The sequence below is a fragment of the Melitaea cinxia genome, chromosome 1 (genome assembly GCF_905220565.1).
Source record: "Melitaea cinxia chromosome 1, ilMelCinx1.1, whole genome shotgun sequence".
NCBI lineage: Eukaryota > Metazoa > Arthropoda > Insecta > Lepidoptera > Nymphalidae > Melitaea > Melitaea cinxia.
In genome coordinates this window covers 16,089,664-16,113,110 of record NC_059394.1, presented here as the reverse complement: position 1 = coordinate 16,113,110, position 23,447 = coordinate 16,089,664, and the positions used below count along the sequence as shown (strand labels likewise).

General features: G+C 43.0%; 1 protein-coding gene across 1 annotated transcript in view; it reads left to right on the top strand.

The window, feature by feature from the left end:
• LOC123654360 (kinesin-like protein KIF13B) overlaps positions 1-22,793 on the top strand; it is a 174,828-nt gene extending 152,035 nt beyond the window's left edge. The window contains exons 19-39 of the mRNA XM_045590272.1: positions 66-262; positions 1,301-1,461; positions 1,784-1,898; positions 1,986-2,087; positions 2,444-2,549; positions 3,157-3,348; positions 3,432-3,576; positions 4,380-4,528; positions 4,736-4,990; positions 5,713-5,801; positions 7,259-7,300; positions 8,602-8,779; positions 11,000-11,065; positions 11,627-11,754; positions 12,746-12,869; positions 13,360-13,803; positions 14,167-14,300; positions 14,479-14,626; positions 15,214-15,372; positions 16,134-16,286; positions 20,850-22,793. Coding sequence (XP_045446228.1) covers positions 66-262; positions 1,301-1,461; positions 1,784-1,898; positions 1,986-2,087; positions 2,444-2,549; positions 3,157-3,348; positions 3,432-3,576; positions 4,380-4,528; positions 4,736-4,990; positions 5,713-5,801; positions 7,259-7,300; positions 8,602-8,779; positions 11,000-11,065; positions 11,627-11,754; positions 12,746-12,869; positions 13,360-13,803; positions 14,167-14,300; positions 14,479-14,626; positions 15,214-15,372; positions 16,134-16,286; positions 20,850-20,932 — 3,170 coding nt within the window. The 3' untranslated portion in view covers positions 20,933-22,793. The remainder of the gene's footprint in view (positions 1-65; positions 263-1,300; positions 1,462-1,783; positions 1,899-1,985; positions 2,088-2,443; positions 2,550-3,156; positions 3,349-3,431; positions 3,577-4,379; positions 4,529-4,735; positions 4,991-5,712; positions 5,802-7,258; positions 7,301-8,601; positions 8,780-10,999; positions 11,066-11,626; positions 11,755-12,745; positions 12,870-13,359; positions 13,804-14,166; positions 14,301-14,478; positions 14,627-15,213; positions 15,373-16,133; positions 16,287-20,849) is intronic.
• Positions 22,794-23,447: the final 654 nt, after the last annotated feature.

Here is a 23,447-nt window from a genome sequence, read left to right as displayed (position 1 = left end):
CATTCACGTTACATTACATTCACGTTTATAATATTAGTAGAGATTAATACAATATTTTCTTACAGAGGGTGCATTGTCGATCGAAGTGTGGGGACACCGGTCGGCGGGCTTCAGTCGCACGTGCGGCAACTGGGAGGTGGAGCAGCAACAGCTGGCCAAAGCGCGCTCGCTGGCCGACCGCTGGGCGGAGCTCACGCGCAAGATCGAGCTGTGGGTCGAGATCCACGAGCTGAACGACCAGGGGGAGTACGCGCCTGTCGAGGTACATTCAGCTGCGAACGTTCGTTTCTAAACGCTCGCTCACAGCTGCTGTCGTTGCGGAAACTTAACGGAATGGTCAAAATGAGAAATAGTTTGAATTCAAGATTAAATGCTTAATGTGTAAATTATATACAGTAAAGTGTTAATATTATTTTATTGAAGCAGGGCACAGCGTGGTATATCCTGCTTAAAATCTGGAGTAGCCTGTCTAGAAAATACCACAACCTTACAGAAGATTGCAGTTAAATAACATTGCACTCAAGTAGTGTCCCTGAGTGAGTAGGGTGACTAGAGCTCCTGGAGAGGATCAGGGTTAAGGTCGGCTACTCGCTTGCGATGCTTCTGGTGTCGCAGCCGTCTTTAGGCTACGGTAATCGCTTACCATTTAGTGAGCCGTATGCTTGTTTGCCGACGTAGTTTATACATATAATGAAATGGTACGAAAGTCAAAACCTGTACGTTGAATATTTTTTTAAAAGAATACTTGGGGTGTGATCTACAATCGACACCGAAGCCAAAAATATAGTTTTTAGAATTTTTGTCTGTTTGTCTGTATGTCTGTATGTATGTCCGGGATAAACTCAAAAAGTACTGCATGGATTTACTTCAAATTTGGCACAAATATTACTAAGAAGTCGGGTTAACATATAGGATACATATTAATCACACTATCATCTACGGGGAACGAGCAGTGAACCTTTATTTCTTCAACGCATTCTGTAACAACGTGTAATCTAACGACGCATTTTTGAATGTTGTTATTATATTAATAACCATCCTATAAGCTAGCTTCATACTGTAAATAAAGACATTCTGTAGTATATCTAGTATCAGCATTGCACCCGTGCGAAGCCGGGGCGGGTCGCTAGTTCCATATAAAAAAAATAAGTGTGCTTTAGCCCACATGACCGAAATAAAAGTCCCTTAGCAACAGGCCTGCATTGCACTGCCTGCACTGTCTCGATATACGAAACGACCCGCTCAGTTGTGGTAACGCTCCGCGGCCAGCACGAGCGCGTACTGAGGCGAGCGTGCGCAGGTGGCGGCGCGCGGCGACGTGGTGACGGGCGGCGTGCACCAGCTGCGCCAGGGCCAGCAGCGCCGCGTGGCCGTGCGCGTGCGCCCCGCCGCCAACTCGGGCACGCTGCCCATCATCTGCCAGCACATCGTCAGCGTCGAGCTGGGCTCCGTCTCCGTCAGGTGCCGCCCCAGCTGCTTCTCCTTACCGCTGCGGACACCTAGCTGACCCGCGTGTACTGTCGAATATCACCCCATGTTCAAGTTATCGTTACGCTCTTTGAAATTTCACAATTTTCTGCCTAACTTTCTTACATTGGTACTTCATAAAAACCTTTTACAAAGTAAAGCTTTGACTAGAATTGGTCCCATTTAGCGATTATTTTTATTTATATAGACATATAACACTACTAGTATATGAATAAATTTTAATTTTTATTAATTGACTATTTATACATATTAGAAGTTTTGTGATTTTTTTTTAATATTTATTGTTACAATTTAGGTCACGACTACAGAAGCCTTTGGATTCCTATCAAGAAGAGGATTTGGGGATACTGCGAGAACGCTGGAGTGACGCGCTCGCTCGACGCAGACAGCATTTGCACGCTCAGTTACAAGTATGTTCAACATTGTGATTGTCGTCTTATGTATAACCCATAAAAGTAATTATTATAGATATGTTTTAATATATTTTTGTTTTATAGAAATTGGTCAACATGTCTCCATCAATGAAAAGTGAACGCGACATGGAGCGGGAACAGAGCCTTGTTGAACAATGGGTGTCGCTCACTGAAGAGAGAAATGCAGTGCGTATATTAAAATAGCCTTACGAGTACCTAATATATACAAAAATACTTCATTTCGCTTTTAAGAGATATAATTCACAATTGGCGTTGCTTGGACTACAGGGAAGAATAAAACTGACAAATTCATTGTATCCATGTTTGTTTAATCTATATAAATAAAAATTAATGTTGTTAAGCGTAAAATTCGAGAATGGCTCGACCAGTTCGGCTAATTTATTTTTTTGTATGTTTCTTAAGGCCTACGGAAGGTTTTAATACTAAAAAATAAATTAGAAAATATATATAATTACTACTAACTTTTGACAGAACGAAGTCTGTCCGGGCAGCTAGTTAATGATAAACATTGGTAACGACAGGTGCTGGTCCCAAGTCCCGGAAGCCCCATACCCGGAGCGCCGGCTGCGTGGGACCCTCCACCGGGTATGGAACAGCACATACCAGTGCTGTTCCTTGACCTTAATGGTATGTAACTTATGCTATAAATCTCCTGTTTTTCCGTGTCTAAATACTTCAAATATATAAGTATACATATAATAATGTACAATAACGACATTTTTAATATAACCCAGGCATTGCTTGTCTTCCGTAAGAGAAGCAATTAATAACTGTGTTGTAAGTGAAAGTCGGCTGTTAAACTTAGATTTTTTTGTATATATATAATGCGTACACAAATAAATATATGTATAACACACCCAGATCCGAAGAGAAAATCTAACCTATAGTGTCTCTACGGTATGTGAAAACTTTTAAATGGTGTATTTTTATTTTCTTTTTTATGTAATTAGTTTTAAACTAAGTCTCTGTACTCTGTCTGTTTTCCAAATAAATCAAAATAAAATAAAATAAATAAAATAAAATAGCCTCTCGACCAGTAAACAAGATCACTGCAAATTCCACCAACAAGCTTTTCAATACATTAGCATTCGGCAGCGTATTATGCTATCTTATAACATTTATTCTGTGGTTTATTGATACTATAAATAGTAACGCTTAGATTGTATTCGATAAATCATATTTTGAATAATATTCAGGTGATTAACCAATAGCTAATAATAACAATGTTTGCCAGCGGACGACCTGACGACAAACTCGTCTGGCGAGGAGGTATCAGTCGCCGGCCTGAATTCGATCCTACCTAAGGAGCACGGGAACAAGTTCTACGAACTACAGATATTGCATCACCACGACAAGGACGTGTCCGCGGTCGCCTCCTGGGACTCCTCCATACACGACTCACCGTACCTCAACCGGGCCACCGAAGGTAAGTGTAGCGGCGCTAGTGCTGTTACTTAGGAGGGAAACAGGGAACAAGAGATCAGTCGACCGACAATAATTCATGTGCAGCGAACGAGCGCGTGTACCTGATCCTCAAGACGACGGTGCGCCTGTCGCACCCGGCGCCCATGGACCTCATCCTGCGCAAGCGCCTCGCGCTCAACATCTACAAGCGGCAGAGCCTCACCGACCGGATACGGAAGAGGATCGTCAGGTACTCGCCATTTGCTCGAGGCATTTTAATTTATCTAAGCAACAGTTAAGGTTAAGCAACAGTTCTTTACACTGATTCATAAATATTTAACATTCGAAGAAGAAAAAAAAAACGATTGTGCTTATTAGACCACACTACTGGTAAAATTTCTTTAGCTTCATCTAACTTATTCATTTATTTATACACTTTTCGTAACGCTCTCGTCACGAATCCACCATCTTAACTCCTCAAGTCAAGGGTGCGTAAATAAATTTGACTTCAAAAATCATATGGTATATTTATAACAATAAATTATATCAAAAAAGACAATATATAAATCCAAAAAAAAATGCATATAAGTAATTTATATTGAAAATGAAAGATCTCAGATGAATGTAACGTCTGATATAGGCATAAAAGTCTGTCTAATTCGAAAACGATTCGTTTAGTTTACGGATCGTTGACTTGAAAAAGACACGCTCGAATTTTATCGGTTCGTAAACACAACGAATCGTGTTTTGAAAATGAAACCAAAATTTACACGTCCACACCCAAATTCCAAGCTGAAATCCAAGACGAAGAAGCAGAGTGGTTTGGTTATGAATATAGATAAGTAGTAGTTTTAAGACAGAAAGTTAGTTAATTACTTGTAAAAAAAGTTAAAACTAATTACTTGTACATATTACTTATATACTTTTATTAAAATACAGATTTTCTACTGTGCTTCCCTCTTTTCCGTTTTTTTTTTTTTTTTTTGATTAACCTAGATTCAATAACCCGAATTAATTACTTCGATAACAATTAATAACTGCAATATACCTCAGGGTGGACCAGCTGACGGCCACCGGAGTGACGTACGAAGTGGTCTCAAACATTCCCAAAGCCTCCGAGGAACTGGAAGAGCGCGAGAGCTTGGCGCAGATCGCGGCGACCGGGGAAGAGGCCAGCGCCGCTGACGGAGAAACTTATATCGGTAGCTCTGATCAGTTTACGTTGTGTCATTTAATAGTAGCTAATTTGTAATTTTTTGGTCGCAACTTACGTTTGTCCACTAAATTGATTGTAGTTATATCACCAAAATGAGCTAAATGTTTTCAACAAAGTACATACGCCATATCTTTTCATATATAACAAAACAATCTTACTAACTTAATTCGTATAATTAATTAATTTGTCGTAGAAAAATACACGCGGGGTGTAAGCGCCGTAGAGAGCATACTCACACTGGACCGCCTGCGTCAGAGCGTTGCAGTTAAGGAGCTAGAACAAGCTCGCGGACAACCCATTACTATGCGGAAAACCGCCTCCGTGCCCAACTTCTCACAGGTTAGCTCCACATTGCACCTTAGCATAACGAGATACGGCTCACTCTACAATGACTCATCTTCAGGTCCGATGGAGATACGCTCATTGATGATGTCACACCACTTCACAAGTATTTAGCCACTGATGAAAAAACTATAATTCTAACTTAGTAAAAAAAATGTTATCAATTATATTTTCTTCACCAGTTTTCATTATTAAAACCAGCAATAGGATTTAATTAACAAAAAAAAAAAAAAAAAATAAATACTATTTTGTTGCTCACAATATCACAGCTTAAAAAATAGATCATCACTTAAAAAAACGCAGACGATAAAAAAAAAGAATCCCAACTTGTCACTAGTAATTATGGTATTTTCAGGGAACTTTCTCACGACGCGATGCGTTACAAACTTTATGCAACGCAACGCAATATGTTGTACGTTTCGTATCGACATTGCAAGGCCAGGCAGATATATCGGATTCCGAACAAATTGAGCAAGATAGCGTTGCATCGCGTAGCGTGGTGAGAAAATACCCTAATTATGTTGCGTCTGCTTTGAAAAAAATATATAAATAAAGCTATCGATACGGCACTCTGTCACAGATATTTATTAGATATAATTATGTCGTTATTTACACCGGCTGAGTCGATGTTGTGAAGCTTCACACGATGATGTAATACATACGAGCGAGCTTACATTACTAAAAATTGCTTCCGCTGGTTATCGATGTTGTGACTAACATATTAACATATCGTAGATTTATTTTGTAGGGCGCGTTTTTATATTTCGCGGAATGATGGGTTATATTCTAATTTACAGTATATACTAATTTTTCTATTTTTGCGATAAGTTCTGGCCAACTTATCGAAGCGACCCGGCCATGGATCGTCTTCATGTGACTCTATGCCCTGCTTAAACAAACTGAAAACTAAAACCAATGTTTTTCCTGGGCAAGAGTCCTCGTAAACCAAAGACAATTCAGTTTGGTTTGAATAGACTTTCCTTGCTTGGTAGGGAATTTTATTATCGCGCGATATTCGATTTTTTCCATATTTGCCCTTTTTCGCGATTCAGTTTCTTAATCAACGATAATTCAAGGACTAATGATCTAATTACAACAACACTTGACATATATGCTTTTTTTTTTTACAAGTGTTATACATCCACGGGCTTATGAACCCATGTCCTTTTTTATTCTAAAAACATGCAATTTTTATTTTTATTTATTTATTTATTTTATTTCGAGGTAGGCGACATATATATCTACTAATTATGAGTCACTTGACACTTAAAATTGTAACAAGCTCTGCCTACTATCTACTAATATTATCATTCCGCGAACTTATAAACGCACCCTCGTACATAACATAACATAATAAATTTCATATATGTATGTATTCATGCAAATGTTACTATTACAAAGCGGCTTAAAAAAACAAAAACTAATTATTATAAAATTAATAAATGGGTTGAGAAAAATTGTTGACGAAAAAAAAGCGTCAAGTAAAAACGCATTATTAGATATAGCTCGAAAAGTAGTTGTTAGATCTCAAATAAATTTAAATGGGACCAACTGGCACACACCACCTTTCGATTAAAAGAAAATTTGTCGAAATCGCTCCACCCAGTCAAAAGTTCTGATGTAACATACATAAAAAAAAATACAGTCGAATTGAAAACCTCCTCCTTTTCTGGAAGTCGGTTAAAAAAAAATACTCCTTTGTGTGTAGATTAATTATTTTACCGTTGATTACAAAACTGAAAATATTCGACTTAATTTTTTTTTATATCACAATAAATTACCGAGTAAGTTCATCAATTAATTTAATAATTTGCATATTTGCCAGCCTTATTATTTTCCATCGGAACTAAATCTGTTGTAACTTTTTATATAAATTGGTTCGATTCGGAATTTTAAACTTATTGGCAGAATATTTTTGGATATTCATTTCTTCAAACAATAAATCCTGATTATGTTGTGTTAATTTGGGTCTTATATCATCTATTCTAAAATCAAACGGTGCAATTAAACGTTACTTTATAACGATTTTTTGTTCTAATTATTATTAAACCTTAATGTAAATTTCTGAACCCAATTAAAACTTTCTGTGAGCGATTTGGTTATACTTAACAAACTACAAATATCTTCTTATTACTTACACCTACAAACACGATTGTTTGTAATAATTTTATATACTTAGACTTAAAAATCCATTTGAAAAAAAAAACCAAACTACATATTCGTCACGAAACTTCCCAAACCCGCCTAAAAACTACATAAAACATATCAAATAAATGTTTTACTATAAATATATAATATAATAAATAAATGTGTATATATGAATGACTCGCTCGTATACCTAATGTTTGTGGTGTCGCCACGCACGCGGGCGCAGCTGTCGCAGGCGCTCGAGACCGCGGCTAAGAACGGAACGAACGTGAGTCAAGCATGGCCCCGCACTTTGCCTTGCTATCCTATGTTGCATTTCATGTTTTGTTTACTCGGTGTACTAGCTATGGTGTTTCTCTCTATATCTAGCCCTGATAATGTATATACAGTGGCCGGAAGCCACTGTATATACATTATCAGGGCTAGATTTAGAGGTCTGAAAGCCTTGGGGCAACAAAGGAGTGGAGCCCACCCCCCAATTATTTTCCAAATATAATAAACAACTCATTTCACTCGAGATTTTTAATAATAGATTCGTGTTTTTTTTTGTATATTTAAGAACAATATAATATTGTATGTACAAAGTACTATTACAGGTAAAATGTATAAAAAAAATCGAAAAAATGTCAAAAAAAATTGGTTCACTGTTTACCCGTCGAAATTTGTTTTTTTTTTTAAAGTTTGTTGAAGTGGCTCCTCTTTTGTTGAGGCTACGGGATTGTAGTCCTGGATGTCCTCCCCTAAATCCGCCCCTGTTACATAATACATATATCATGATTCATGTTCCTTTTCTTTTAGATACATTTAGTGAATAGATCTAGAGGATATCTTCGGTATTGTGTTTAAATATAAGCTATGGAGTCGAATTGATTAATTTAGTCATGTTTTTTTACCGTATTGTGGCTTTGGTTATGTCATCGTTGCGTTACAAATCTTCTGATTTTTTCATTGATTCTTTTGTTGTATAGTAAAAGAAAATTGTATTGGTATGGAATCATAAAAAAAAAAAATGATATGTAATAGCCATATATTTATGTGTATAGTTTTGAAATGGATTATTTTGACGTAAAACAACTTATTTTACAATTTGAATTTGAATTTGAATATTCATCATATGTGGGTGTTTACAATTCTTACCTATTCACGATACTATTTCACTGCAATGAATTCCTATTTCTCTGAGCTAACAGAGCACTATATTTCGATGGGAATTTTATAAAGGAAATCACTGTTGAATATTGTATTGTACACCGATAATGGAGGTGTTGGGAGTAAATTGTTAGTGTAAAATATTTAATAAGTTCTTTCATTTAAACGTTGTTTTATTACGTAATATCGTGTACGTGAAGCCTTGCCAAAATGAATGCCCTTCGGATATTTAACGAGACTGTTTTCGAGGGTAGATGAATAAATAGATGGTGTTTGTTTTACACGTTATAACCACTAAAAATACATATAAACTCCAGAGGCTACTTTTTATTGCGAAATCTCCATAAAATCAAGTTATGCTAGTGAAACTTACTAAATAGTTAGTTTAGCTATAAAACACAATACAAAAATAATATCCAGATCATGCGCTTGGACTCGTCGTTGGAGTCTCTGTCGGGGCTGGGCAGCGCGCGCTCGGGCAGCGTGGCCGACCTGGCGGACGAGGCGCCGCGCCGCGCGCACGCGCACCGCCACTCGTACGCCGCGCCCGCGCACGCGGACGCCGACAGCGCGCCGCCCGCCAAGCCCTTCGGTCTCGGTGAGTCTCGTGCCGACTTGTCTCGCGTTCTTGTCATGTCATGAACCCAGACCGATATATAATATAATGTGTTTGTCTTATAATACAATTATGTATGTGTGATGTTTTGTATTAACTGTGTTTCTTTCATTCTAAATGTCTGTTTTTTTTGGATAATTGTTGGATAAATATTGTATGGTTATAATATATAGAGTTCTTCTGATAAGGTACTGATAATTTAACCGACTTTCTAAATAAAACTCAGTATGTGATTTTAAGGAGCAAAATATTGGAATCTTTTCGTATTTATTTCGGAATTTTTGTGTAATGTGATTTTTTCTTTTTCAGTACATCTTAAACTACAAACAATAAAGCGAAACACTCCTATTTCTATACGTTCTATTTTCTATCACTCATACGATTCTATGTATCATTTTCCGGCACACGTTTTATAACTTTAACATTAAATGTTCATATGCACTCGAATATATTTAATATACCTATGAGACTTATGTGTTTATATGTATTAATATTGTATGTTAAAAGTATTTAGCTCTGATGCGTCTAGTGCACCACTTAGTTTAGGATTTAAGATATATTAGTATTTGTTTAAAAACGAGATAAAAATTGCACGATTGAATATATATTTTAAAAGGATATTTAGCTTATATTTAGTAAAACATTACGGAATAGAATATAAATAATTTAGATCGCATAGTTACAGTTTGAAAGTGAACATGAAGAGATATTTATAATCAGACATACAACAAATACGACACCGTCACTTATTTATGTCACTGTGTTAGTCCACAACAACCACATACCCTTCCGGTTTCACTTTGATTTACATTTTGTCCCACTCGCTTCGTGGCAATGCTGTGCTCCATACACTATCTGTCACTCTATTCTCTTCTTTCTCCATATATTCTTGTAACTTCTTTGTTGAGATTATATTTGCTCAAGAGTTTCGACAAAGAACGTATCATTTCAACGTTCGTGGAGTATTTATTTGAATGAATTATTACTTACCAAAGTTTATTTAGAAACTTAAGTCTGATTTCTTTCAAAAAATACTTCCGAAATAAATTGAGGCAAAATTTTAAACCCAGCTTGAACTAACGTTGTTTTTTTTTGTATCTTGATTCCTCGCTACCTACAGGCTCGTTTCTATCAGGTAAACAGATGACAATCAATGATACTAACTCTGAATGGCAACTGTATGGCAAAATTATTAGTCGTATATTTTTTGTAAGATTGGTATTGAATAGTTGTGTTCAAAACGTACACACGCAATCGCGTTTGTCGATATTTAATTGGCTGTAAAATTGATTGAGATTTTTTTCAAATGTCAATTTGTCTAAATTTTGTCGGTTCGATTGGTAATTTTATTCAAACGAAAAGCATAGATAATAGAGGCTGATACTGTCGACTATCAGCGGACTTAGAGAATTCAGCTGGCTTAATTCTGTTGTTGTGTTACCCTGCGTTTGTTTGCGTGTATCTTTCATTTGCATGAAACGAGCATGACCTGTAATTACCCCCTCTCCTTCCCTCACGTTGATTTGCGGTAAAATGCTTCGAGTTTAGAAGACACGAAGGAAATTTTATCATAAAAACATTGTATGTAACTATTTTTGAAAAATGAAATAAAACAGCCAAATAAACGTCTAAATAAATATTTTATAATAAACGTTGTGAGTTTGATTAAAAACTTGAGAGACAGTCTTGTATCTATGTAAGTAGATAGCTGCAGTAGTAATAGAAGAGATATGATTGGTTGTAAGTATGTGTTTGTGTTAGGTACTGGTGCATGTACTAAGTAGAAAATAGCGAGATGTATAAAGTACTTTGAAGGTCTAATATGAATTATAACGGCGCATGGAATAGATATATAATAAATATAACAGATATAAGTTAAATAAAATTCAATAAAATAAAATAAAAAATAATAATTAAATTGTACAGTTTTAAGAATAAATTTTTTATCACCATAAATATAAAAATATTTATTTTAAATCAGGCCCCGTGAAATAGGGATGTTTTGTCAGAATTTTCAAACTGTTTATTATAATGATGTATTAACCACCTTTTTTTATTACTTCTCATTTACATATTTCGAGAATAAATTGATTAATAATTGATGCATATGAATAAATAGTAAAAAAAAAATCAGAAGGATTTTCGTGTTGAATGTAAATGTAGGCTCGTAAATTGATAAGAAAATTAATATTTCTATTGCAGCTCGACCAACGTTCCTTAACTTGAATTTGAACCTGAACTCACTGCGACTACAGACGCCAAATAAGTGTACGTGCAGATATTAAGTCGTAGAATCATTAGAGGCTTGTTTCGAAATTATTATTTTTTTTTGGTTTCGTGTCATACACTTTCGTTCTGCTCATTTTGTCTATTCTATTAACACGTTCGTCACTCAAAACTAGAACTTGCTGACGTGATCGTACGTGTCAGTTTCAAATTAAGTGTAGGATTTGAAGTTTCATCGATTTTTTTATTTGAAGCAGTTTCATTGGTCGTTTTTTATTTTTATTTGCTGCGACTCATTAGGAGTTTGTTGATTTGATATTGGCATGAAAATCATTTACAAGAGCATGATATTGGCAATTACAAAATTGTTAAAACATTAAAATTTTGTATCACTTCGAACATATTTTGTTGTAAGGTGCAATTTACGCTAGGCTGTTTATTTGGTTATGTTTTTTGGCGTATAAAGTATATTTGTTAAGTTTTAGCTACGTAAGTAAAATGCTTTTCAGGCTTATTACTTTGTATTTATTTAGAAGGGTTTGTGTTAGTTTTGCCTGTGATAAAAACTTGAATGTTGAAAGTAATTAAGTTCGATTTTTATAGCGTCTCCGGCAAGCGGTAAACTGGGTTTGCGTATGACGACGTTACACGAGGAACGCAGGAATGATGATGATTCTCACTCTGAGCCGGAATCAGCTCCGAGTGACGAACTATCCACTCCACGCTCAAATGTAAGTTTATAAACGTCACATTATCACATTTAATAAAAAAATATTAGTTAAGCAGAAATAAAATTTATTGTCAGCATGTCAATTTTCATTGGAAATGGTACGAATGTTGGGATGGAAAGATCTAGATCTCCAGCTATCTATGTACCAAGTTTCATTAAAATCGGTCCAGTACTTTTAGCGTGAAAGGGTAATAAACATACATACAACCACAAACTTGCATTTATAATATTAGTAGGATTTCGAGTCTTTGTAAATTTACGTGACATTGGTGAAATTATACCATTTTGCTTTTTCTGAATTTGAATCAGTTATTAGGCCATTTTTCGTTTACCTTTCGTTTAAATTATAAATAATTGTGTTTACTCGCAAACGAAAAAAAAAATGTTGACTTCAATTACATCGACAAGTGATACAACGTAAGTAGACGAAAAAAATTTAACAAAAACACTGATCGTCACTACGATTTTCGAGGGTTTCCCTCGATTTCTCTGGGATCCCATCATCAGATCCTGGTTTCCTTATCATGGTACCACACTTGGGATGTCTCCTTTCCAACAAAAAAAGAATGATCATAATCGGTTCATAAGCGACGAAGCTATCCCGGAACATACATAAAAAAATTATATATATGTTATATACGGTTGAATTGAGTAACCTCCTTTTTGAAGTCGGGTTAATAAAAGACAATATTGTGACATGTATTTAAACAAATTTTGAGAATTATAAGTATCTATACCAATCCGTAGTGAAATAGGCTGATCAGTAAATCTTCAAAGCCTCTTCTCCAAGTAGAAAATTTCTCAATGCATTGCATCAATGTAGAACAGAAGGCTATAGAATGCTAAATTCGTCCATTACAGAAATCTACTTTCTTTTTGATTCCTAATAGGTCGAATTTAAAGTGTGAAAAACCGGAGATTTTATTAAAAAGTATAATATAGCATTACGTATAGTGACTCCGACTTAAATATTGTATTTTGTCATATACCAGCGCACGCGATCGCGTACGAGCCGCGGCTTCCTGCCCACGTCCAAGACGCTCGACTCGCTGCACGAGCTGGCCTGCGAGCGCGTGGCCAGCAAGAACTCGCCCTCGATATCGTCCAGTGGATACGGTAATTATGGATCAACGATCCCTGTCGTTTATTTAATCGTTCGTAAAACTTAACTATAAACCGTTTAACTCAATTATTCGTCATTTTTATTATTTATAAGATTTTCTTAAAAAGTACCTCCAATTTAAGATTTGTTCGATCTTCGAGATTGTAATTGTCATCATGCCTTTCTGAAATAATAATTTTGCTATCCCTTTGTTTCTTCTGAAAACCACCACATTTGGACCACTTCGGTAGATTTCAAAAACTGAAAAGATCTTTTTTACCAGTAACTTGATAATATTCTTTTGTACTCTGATTTGAGATGTATGGGCTTACTACTCACATTTCGAAAAAGAGTAAGTCTTAACTTAAATTGTTATTTTACCCCATCAAGTTCAATTGTCACACCAATAGTACTGATTACTTAAACGTAAGAGATGAAAAAGAAGCTAATAGCTAAACTTACTTAGCTTGAGTAGTATATATTATTAACTGTCAATTTTTATAGGTTCACAAGCAGTATCATCTTCAAATCTCACAAACGACGACACGCTCTCAATCAGAAGCATGTCAGTGGACGACACGCCGGACTTCGACAAGACGATGGACTACACACACCTCAGCAGGACAAAAACATCGATGGCGGGTCTCAGAAACGAAATCACAGAACTAAGGAACGATATTTCAGAACTGAAGAACGAAATCGTCGAATCGAAGAATGAACTGGAAGAAGCTTCATTCGAAAAAGCGAAAACTCCCGTTCTAACACCTGGATCCCGTAATAGGATCAATCCGTTTTTACGAGAATGTGAGGAGATCTCTAATGAAAAAGATGGTCAGGTGGTCGATCCGCTGGGAGCCTTGCCAGTCGAGAATGCCGTGTTGTCTAGTCAGCTACATAAGGTCGAGCCCGTGCAAGTTAATGGTGAAACGGGACACGATACCTCCTTTGGTATGTTTAATACTTTATATTAAAATGTGAAAAGTAAAAAAAAAAATAAGCTAAATTATCAAGTGACGTATTGCTTAAGAAATTCTGAGGTCTAACGCCGAGTTGCACGAAACAAAATTAAAATTTAAGTAGAGATTAAACTAATTTAATCACAAGAATTTCATACAATTCTTGCGATTAAATTAGTTTAATCACGACTTAAATTTTAATTTCTTTTCGTGCAACTCGGCGTAAGTCTGACTAAAGTTTCTTCCTTTAGAAGCTGTTTTCAATGGTTGAACTTTTATTTTGTTCTGGTTTTGGAACTATTGCAATTGTGTCTTTTACTTCAAAATTAAATATTTTCTAAATAATAACTCACAGGTGAGGCGGAAGTGGAGTCAGTTAGTTCGGAGCAATCAAGTCACGAAGCGCGAAGCAGAGAAGCCTCTTCGATGGGAGAGAGCGACTCGCCCGGACCTGACTCTATTGTCAATACCTCGTTACCCGCTGGAAAGGTGACTAGAAATTTTATAATAATGTAATATTTTAGTGTTATTATGTAGTTCACATAATTATGTACTTAATTCATAACAAGTTATAATGTAAACGAGACGAAATATTTAGTGAAATACGCAAAGTTGTTGCAATATTCGTCTTTGCATGCTTGCATTGCTATAAACGCCCCCGGTGCAGGTCGTGAGGCGGCGCGCCGGCACCGCGGCCCGCAGCGCGGCGCGCGCGTCCCTCCCCGCGGCGCGGCCCCGCTCCGCGCACGAGCCGCACGCGCACGCGCCCGCGCTCAGGGACACGCCCGCCTCCTCCACCGAGCGCCTCGGAGACGGTGAGACAGGCTTCGTCTGTGTTTGCGTAGCTGTAGGATGACACTGAGCTACGACGTAGCCGGTTCAAAATCTGGAACAGCCCGTCTGGAGAAGTACTGCGACCTAACAGAAGATCACAGCTAAATAATACTGTTTGCAAGCGGTTTATGTTTAAGTGGCGAATAAGATAACCAATGTTTCTGGGGAATATCGCGGGTAGGGTTGGCAAAGCGTTAGCGACGCCTCTAGTGTCGCAGACGTCTATAGGTTACGGTAATCGCTTACCATCAGGCGAGCCGTATGCTTCTTTGCCGACCTAGTTGTATATAAAAAGAATAAAAATACTAAAGAAAGTTTTGAGCTTTGTAACGACAATCTTTGTTATATAAGTATAGAGCGCTGCTGTGTTTTTAATAAAAAGTTACGACTTCCAATTAATAAATGACATTGATCTTGCTACAAACTTTCTCTTTAATACAATAAAATGCGGCAGTGACGTAAATGCAGCAGTATATCGCGAAATTTGGTGACCTCGATTTATTTAAGTTTTGTAGTTTGAAAATATCAAAAATTATTTAAATAGAAATGGACGTGTCCGTGTCCGCAGAGGAGTGCGAGTCGGGCCGGCACGCGGCGCCCGAGTGGCTGTGCGTGGGCGAGAGCGTGCAGCTGCGGCTCAGCAGCAGCACGGGCGTCGTGGCGTACGCCGGGCCCACGCACTTCGCGCCCGGCCTGTGGGTCGGCGTCGAGCTGGACGCGCCCACCGGTGACTGGCCTCTTGTACAGACCGCTTTACGGACGACGGTGTCCTTAGTACAAACACACTGCTGGGAATAGGCCTCTTTCCCCATGTAGGAGAACGATCAGAGCTAAATCCACCACGCTGCTCTGATGCGGGTTGGCTGATATATACACTACTATGAGTAAAGATCGCTATCAGGTAGGTGTACATGATAACAACCGGGACCGACATCTGAACGTGCTCTCCGAGACACGATGGGGAGACTCACTAGGACTAATAACCAAACCGGAAATAAATATTTGTATAAATATAAATATTCACTTTAATCGGGAATCGAACCGACGACCGTCGGTCTTTAGGCGCCGCCAACACAGCACACGCGTCATTACACCAGAGCGGACATCACTAGAAATAAGCCTGTTGTTAAATATTGTATGCGGGTACATTAATAGGTAAACGGCATCGACTAGGTCTGATAATATATGTGAGTATTTATATTAATGTAGCGAAATTGCGTGGATGTGGTAATAAAAGCACTAATTATATTAAAAATATTTATTTAGTGGTTTTACAATGAGCGGGAAACAGTGCAAAAGACGATACATTAATAAGTAAGAGGAATGACGATACGTGCGCCACATATGGCAAAAAAAGAAACTAAAAAGGTTGCGTTCCAATGTTATTCCTCAGATCTAAGGAAGATTGTACCACAGTTTGGATGAATCGAATCAAAGCTGAATACTATAAGTTGCTCGTTAACTGAAACAATACGTTGCTGGTCGCAGGTAAGAACGACGGCGCGGTGGGCGGCACGCGCTACTTCACGTGCCGCGCGCGGCACGGCATATTCGTGCGGCCCGACAAGCTGGTGCAGGACCGGCGCGGCCGCAGCGCGCGCGCCTTCCGCGACGCCGAGCTGCGCCGCGCCGCCAGCAAGGGTGCGCACACACTGGCACGCGACCGTGACCACACGGTGACACGTTACCACACGAACACACACACTTGACAAGCTGGTGCAGGACCGGCGCGGCCGCAGCGCGCGCGCCTTCCGCGACGCCGAGCTGCGCCGCGCCGCCAGCAAGGGTGCGCACACACTGGCACGCGACCGTGACCACACGGTGACACGTTACCACACGAACACACACACTTGACAAGCTGGTGCAGGACCGGCGCGGCCGCAGCGCGCGCGCCTTCCGCGACGCCGAGCTGCGCCGCGCCGCCAGCAAGGGTGCGCACACACTGGCACGCGACCGTGACCACACGGTGACACGTTACCACACGAACACACACACTTGACAAGCTGGTGCAGGACCGGCGCGGCCGCAGCGCGCGCGCCTTCCGCGACGCCGAGCTGCGCCGCGCCGCCAGCAAGGGTGCGCACACACTGGCACGCGACCGTGACCACACGGTGACACGTTACCACACGAACACACACACTTGACAAGCTGGTGCAGGACCGGCGCGGCCGCAGCGCGCGCGCCTTCCGCGACGCCGAGCTGCGCCGCGCCGCCAGCAAGGGTGCGCACACACTGGCACGCGACCGTGACCACACGGTGACACGTTACCACACGAACACACACACTTGACAAGCTGGTGCAGGACCGGCGCGGCCGCAGCGCGCGCGCCTTCCGCGACGCCGAGCTGCGCCGCGCCGCCAGCAAGGGTGCGCACACACTGGCACGCGACCGTGACCACACGGTGACACGTTACCACACGAACACACACACTTGACAAGCTGGTGCAGGACCGGCGCGGCCGCAGCGCGCGCGCCTTCCGCGACGCCGAGCTGCGCCGCGCCGCCAGCAAGGGTGCGCACACACTGGCACGCGACCGTGACCACACGGTGACACGTTACCACACGAACACACACACTTGACAAGCTGGTGCAGGACCGGCGCGGCCGCAGCGCGCGCGCCTTCCGCGACGCCGAGCTGCGCCGCGCCGCCAGCAAGGGTGCGCACACACTGGCACGCGACCGTGACCACACGGTGACACGTTACCACACGAACACACACACTTGACAAGCTGGTGCAGGACCGGCGCGGCCGCAGCGCGCGCGCCTTCCGCGACGCCGAGCTGCGCCGCGCCGCCAGCAAGGGTGCGCACACACTGGCACGCGACCGTGACCACACGGTGACACGTTACCACACGAACACACACACTTGACAAGCTGGTGCAGGACCGGCGCGGCCGCAGCGCGCGCGCCTTCCGCGACGCCGAGCTGCGCCGCGCCGCCAGCAAGGGTGCGCACACACTGGCACGCGACCGTGACCACACGGTGACACGTTACCACACGAACACACACACTTGACAAGCTGGTGCAGGACCGGCGCGGCCGCAGCGCGCGCGCCTTCCGCGACGCCGAGCTGCGCCGCGCCGCCAGCAAGGGTGCGCACACACTGGCACGCGACCGTGACCACACGGTGACACGTTACCACACGAACACACACACTTGACAAGCTGGTGCAGGACCGGCGCGGCCGCAGCGCGCGCGCCTTCCGCGACGCCGAGCTGCGCCGCGCCGCCAGCAAGGGTGCGCACACACTGGCACGCGACCGTGACCACACGGTGACACGTTACCACACGAACACACACACTTGACAAGCTGGTGCAGGACCGGCGCGGCCGCAGCGCGCGCGCCTTCCGCGACGCCGAGCTGCGCCGCGCCGCCAGCAAGGGTGCGCACACACTGGCACGCGACCGTGACCACACGGTGACACGTTACCACACGAACACACACACTTGACAAGCTGGTGCAGGACCGGCGCGGCCGCAGCGCGCGCGCCTTCCGCGACGCCGAGCTGCGCCGCGCCGCCAGCAAGGGTGCGCACACACTGGCACGCGACCGTGACCACACGGTGACACGTTACCACACGAACACACACACTTGACAAGCTGGTGCAGGACCGGCGCGGCCGCAGCGCGCGCGCCTTCCGCGACGCCGAGCTGCGCCGCGCCGCCAGCAAGGGTGCGCACACACTGGCACGCGACCGTGACCACACGGTGACACGTTACCACACGAACACACACACTTGACAAGCTGGTGCAGGACCGGCGCGGCCGCAGCGCGCGCGCCTTCCGCGACGCCGAGCTGCGCCGCGCCGCCAGCAAGGGTGCGCACACACTGGCACGCGACCGTGACCACACGGTGACACGTTACCACACGAACACACACACTTGACAAGCTGGTGCAGGACCGGCGCGGCCGCAGCGCGCGCGCCTTCCGCGACGCCGAGCTGCGCCGCGCCGCCAGCAAGGGTGCGCACACACTGGCACGCGACCGTGACCACACGGTGACACGTTACCACACGAACACACACACTTGACAAGCTGGTGCAGGACCGGCGCGGCCGCAGCGCGCGCGCCTTCCGCGACGCCGAGCTGCGCCGCGCCGCCAGCAAGGGTGCGCACACACTGGCACGCGACCGTGACCACACGGTGACACGTTACCACACGAACACACACACTTGACAAGCTGGTGCAGGACCGGCGCGGCCGCAGCGCGCGCGCCTTCCGCGACGCCGAGCTGCGCCGCGCCGCCAGCAAGGGTGCGCACACACTGGCACGCGACCGTGACCACACGGTGACACGTTACCACACGAACACACACACTTGACAAGCTGGTGCAGGACCGGCGCGGCCGCAGCGCGCGCGCCTTCCGCGACGCCGAGCTGCGCCGCGCCGCCAGCAAGGGTGCGCACACACTGGCACGCGACCGTGACCACACGGTGACACGTTACCACACGAACACACACACTTGACAAGCTGGTGCAGGACCGGCGCGGCCGCAGCGCGCGCGCCTTCCGCGACGCCGAGCTGCGCCGCGCCGCCAGCAAGGGTGCGCACACACTGGCACGCGACCGTGACCACACGGTGACACGTTACCACACGAACACACACACTTGACAAGCTGGTGCAGGACCGGCGCGGCCGCAGCGCGCGCGCCTTCCGCGACGCCGAGCTGCGCCGCGCCGCCAGCAAGGGTGCGCACACACTGGCACGCGACCGTGACCACACGGTGACACGTTACCACACGAACACACACACTTGACAAGCTGGTGCAGGACCGGCGCGGCCGCAGCGCGCGCGCCTTCCGCGACGCCGAGCTGCGCCGCGCCGCCAGCAAGGGTGCGCACACACTGGCACGCGACCGTGACCACACGGTGACACGTTACCACACGAACACACACACTTGACAAGCTGGTGCAGGACCGGCGCGGCCGCAGCGCGCGCGCCTTCCGCGACGCCGAGCTGCGCCGCGCCGCCAGCAAGGGTGCGCACACACTGGCACGCGACCGTGACCACACGGTGACACGTTACCACACGAACACACACACTTGACAAGCTGGTGCAGGACCGGCGCGGCCGCAGCGCGCGCGCCTTCCGCGACGCCGAGCTGCGCCGCGCCGCCAGCAAGGGTGCGCACACACTGGCACGCGACCGTGACCACACGGTGACACGTTACCACACGAACACACACACTTGACAAGCTGGTGCAGGACCGGCGCGGCCGCAGCGCGCGCGCCTTCCGCGACGCCGAGCTGCGCCGCGCCGCCAGCAAGGGTGCGCACACACTGGCACGCGACCGTGACCACACGGTGACACGTTACCACACGAACACACACACTTGACAAGCTGGTGCAGGACCGGCGCGGCCGCAGCGCGCGCGCCTTCCGCGACGCCGAGCTGCGCCGCGCCGCCAGCAAGGGTGCGCACACACTGGCACGCGACCGTGACCACACGGTGACACGTTACCACACGAACACACACACTTGACAAGCTGGTGCAGGACCGGCGCGGCCGCAGCGCGCGCGCCTTCCGCGACGCCGAGCTGCGCCGCGCCGCCAGCAAGGGTGCGCACACACTGGCACGCGACCGTGACCACACGGTGACACGTTACCACACGAACACACACACTTGACAAGCTGGTGCAGGACCGGCGCGGCCGCAGCGCGCGCGCCTTCCGCGACGCCGAGCTGCGCCGCGCCGCCAGCAAGGGTGCGCACACACTGGCACGCGACCGTGACCACACGGTGACACGTTACCACACGAACACACACACTTGACAAGCTGGTGCAGGACCGGCGCGGCCGCAGCGCGCGCGCCTTCCGCGACGCCGAGCTGCGCCGCGCCGCCAGCAAGGGTGCGCACACACTGGCACGCGACCGTGACCACACAGCGACACGTTACCACACGAACACACACACTTGACAAGCTGGTGCATGTGCATATTTAACATAACACGGGCATTCCTATGCATATCATAATTACTTATTCATTATTTACAATAGACGTGAAAATATTTTTTTTAGTGTCGAGTCACATACACGAATCTTTAATTTCTCATTAAGTGATAGTGTTGTACATCTTGTAATAGCTGTTGCAATTACCGGATCATTCGAACTCTGTATTCATATTTAATATCGTTGTTATTGCAATATCCGAATTTTATAATTATTTTGTTTTCAATAAAATTATAATTTCGAATTACTAAATTACAGGAGAAGGCCTACACAACTTGCACAGGTCGAGGAGTCGCGGGGACAGTATAAACACGGTCGGGACGAAGACGAGGGGCAAATAAAGTTCTGACGCCGCTCACGGATCGAATTTATGATTACGTCCACTCATATCTCAGTCCAGTTCTGTTTTAGTTGCAGTCCTGTAACGCAAATGGTGCTTTATATTTTAGTAATTTTCTTCGCCCCTTTAATTTCTAAGCGAAAATACGTTTATTTATTTAATTCGTTTTGTTATAAAAACTGTGGGAAAATCAATTCTCCTCGCATTTGTTGACTCGATCAATAAATTGACGATGGAAAATCATTCGATTCCCTTCGACTTAGATGTATGACAGCGTTTTTTGTAACGCGTATTATTATTATCATTGTTTTTATTTTTATTTTATCCATTGACCACAAAATTTGTAAATAGATTGAGTGATTTATTTCAATCATGTGATTTAATTTTATTGTTATGTTCAAATGTAAATATGTGAATCTTTGCGTGTTATGACGATAATTTAATGTTTTAGAGCCAATGAATTATTTGTGCTTGGTGATAATCGATTAATTGCTTGTATAGAATTATTTTTTACTGTATAGTTTGCGGTGTATACGTTACGATGGATTATTTATGTATTGTTGTAGATATTATTTAAGCTTATAACGTTTTCGTGTATTTCACGTATGATATCCGTTCGCAACGAACTTTTTCCAAACGATATCACTATAAATATAATCTTCCTTATATATCAGGACCAGTTTCGACTGCCATTAACATCAGGTTAAAGGTTATATTTGGCGAATTGCAATGACACTTAGTGCGATGTTGCGATAAACATCGATTTTTAGCAAATTGAGTTCCTATAAGCATTTTATATCCCCGGCGTGTATATGATTTATAGAGAGCGGTCGATTGAGACGCAGTTTTACAAGTGTAGGAAGTTTTTACTTATATTTTATATGCATTTACATTTGCCTCAAAATTGCTCAGGGTCGTGCGAAACGTTCAGAGGTAAATTAGTCCAATCCACAGAAATGTCAATATCTCATTCAAATTACATATTCAGTAATTTTTTATAGTTCCTTGGAAACCCAGAGTTTTTTCGTTAGCTCGATATAAAAAAAAATATCTAGCACTAAAATAAGTGTTTACATACTGCACTTTAATGCATCAGTGTAATTAAAAATGCAACGTGATGTAACATTGAATCAACAAAAAATGAAAATCTTCTCTCTTACATGCTTGTGCTCTTACGAGTGTTTCAGAGAATATTAAAATGTAATTTTCATGTACTGTAAAGTCTCAATTTTCGATAACTGACATACACATATAAAAAAACGTAATTTCGTTTATTTACTACGTTTCTGAGGATTGGAGCACTCTACCGCTGAGCGCCCTTGTGTTATCGGCACAGTTGCCAGTGCGTTGTGATAGTTTCTTGCCACTGGTACTAGAGTCAGTAAATGACTTATTTTTTTATAATCATTGTCACAGAGATATAATTTGGCCCTTATTATTTTGAAACGTATTTACGAAATCGTCCAATGCTACATCTTCGTCCTTAATAAGACTTGTACTTAGTACACAGAAAGCCATGCGACGGACAAAAGATGGCCAATAACACTGACATCTTTTACACCTTTTCGGCGCAAGCGACGAGCGACTTACCGTAGCGTCTATACGACAAGGCTATTTTTCATAAAAGTTTTGTATAATAGTTTGCTATTTACCACATCTCGTTTATCTAATATTACGCTAAAAATACTATTAACGAACTTTAGTTCGCCTCGCTCGGCTCTTGCGCCGCTGTCTTATATCGATTAGGTTGTGTAGGTAAATTTTGAGATGTAATATAAAAAAAAAAAAATAAGTATTTGTAGTGAATTTTTGGCCTGATGTATATTGATCAAATATCATAATAAAAAAAAATATATTGTCCTCAAATTATTATCTCCATCCACATTCGAACAATAATCGGTTAACTGTATATGTTCTCTCCGTTAATATTATGATTGAAGAGTGGTAGCTATCGCCCCGTCGGTGAACTATATCGTGATATGCAATTAGCGGTGTAGTTCGCGTGTAACCTATCGTGTTAGGGTATGTCCACATTCAACCGTTTCGATTCGCGTCGAACCGGCATAGTCTGTAGCTCACCTAATGTATATTCCATCCTCTTAGTGAAGTAATGTTTAAGTACACTTAACGAGTACACAAATAGAAGTTAAAGGCGCCTCGTTATTTACTAGAGTTTGTAAGTATTCACTTTCGCTACGTCATAGCCCGTCACTTGCCTCCATTCCTGTACACAGTGTTGTATAATAAAATATTTAACTGTAAGTGAATATTAAATATAAAATTTATCAAAAAATATATTCAGCCGTTTTTAACTATGCACTCGGTGAATTAAACGCCAACTCGTAGCGTAAGCCTCGACTGACATCATCTTTTGTCTCCCGTTCGATATCGAATGCTTTTTAGACTGTCGTACTTAATACATTCCATTCGTGCATTATCTGTCAACCGGAAGTAGGGTTTAAGTTAGATTTTATAGACGAGACTTTTCAGTAAATTATGCATTTTTAAATATCTTT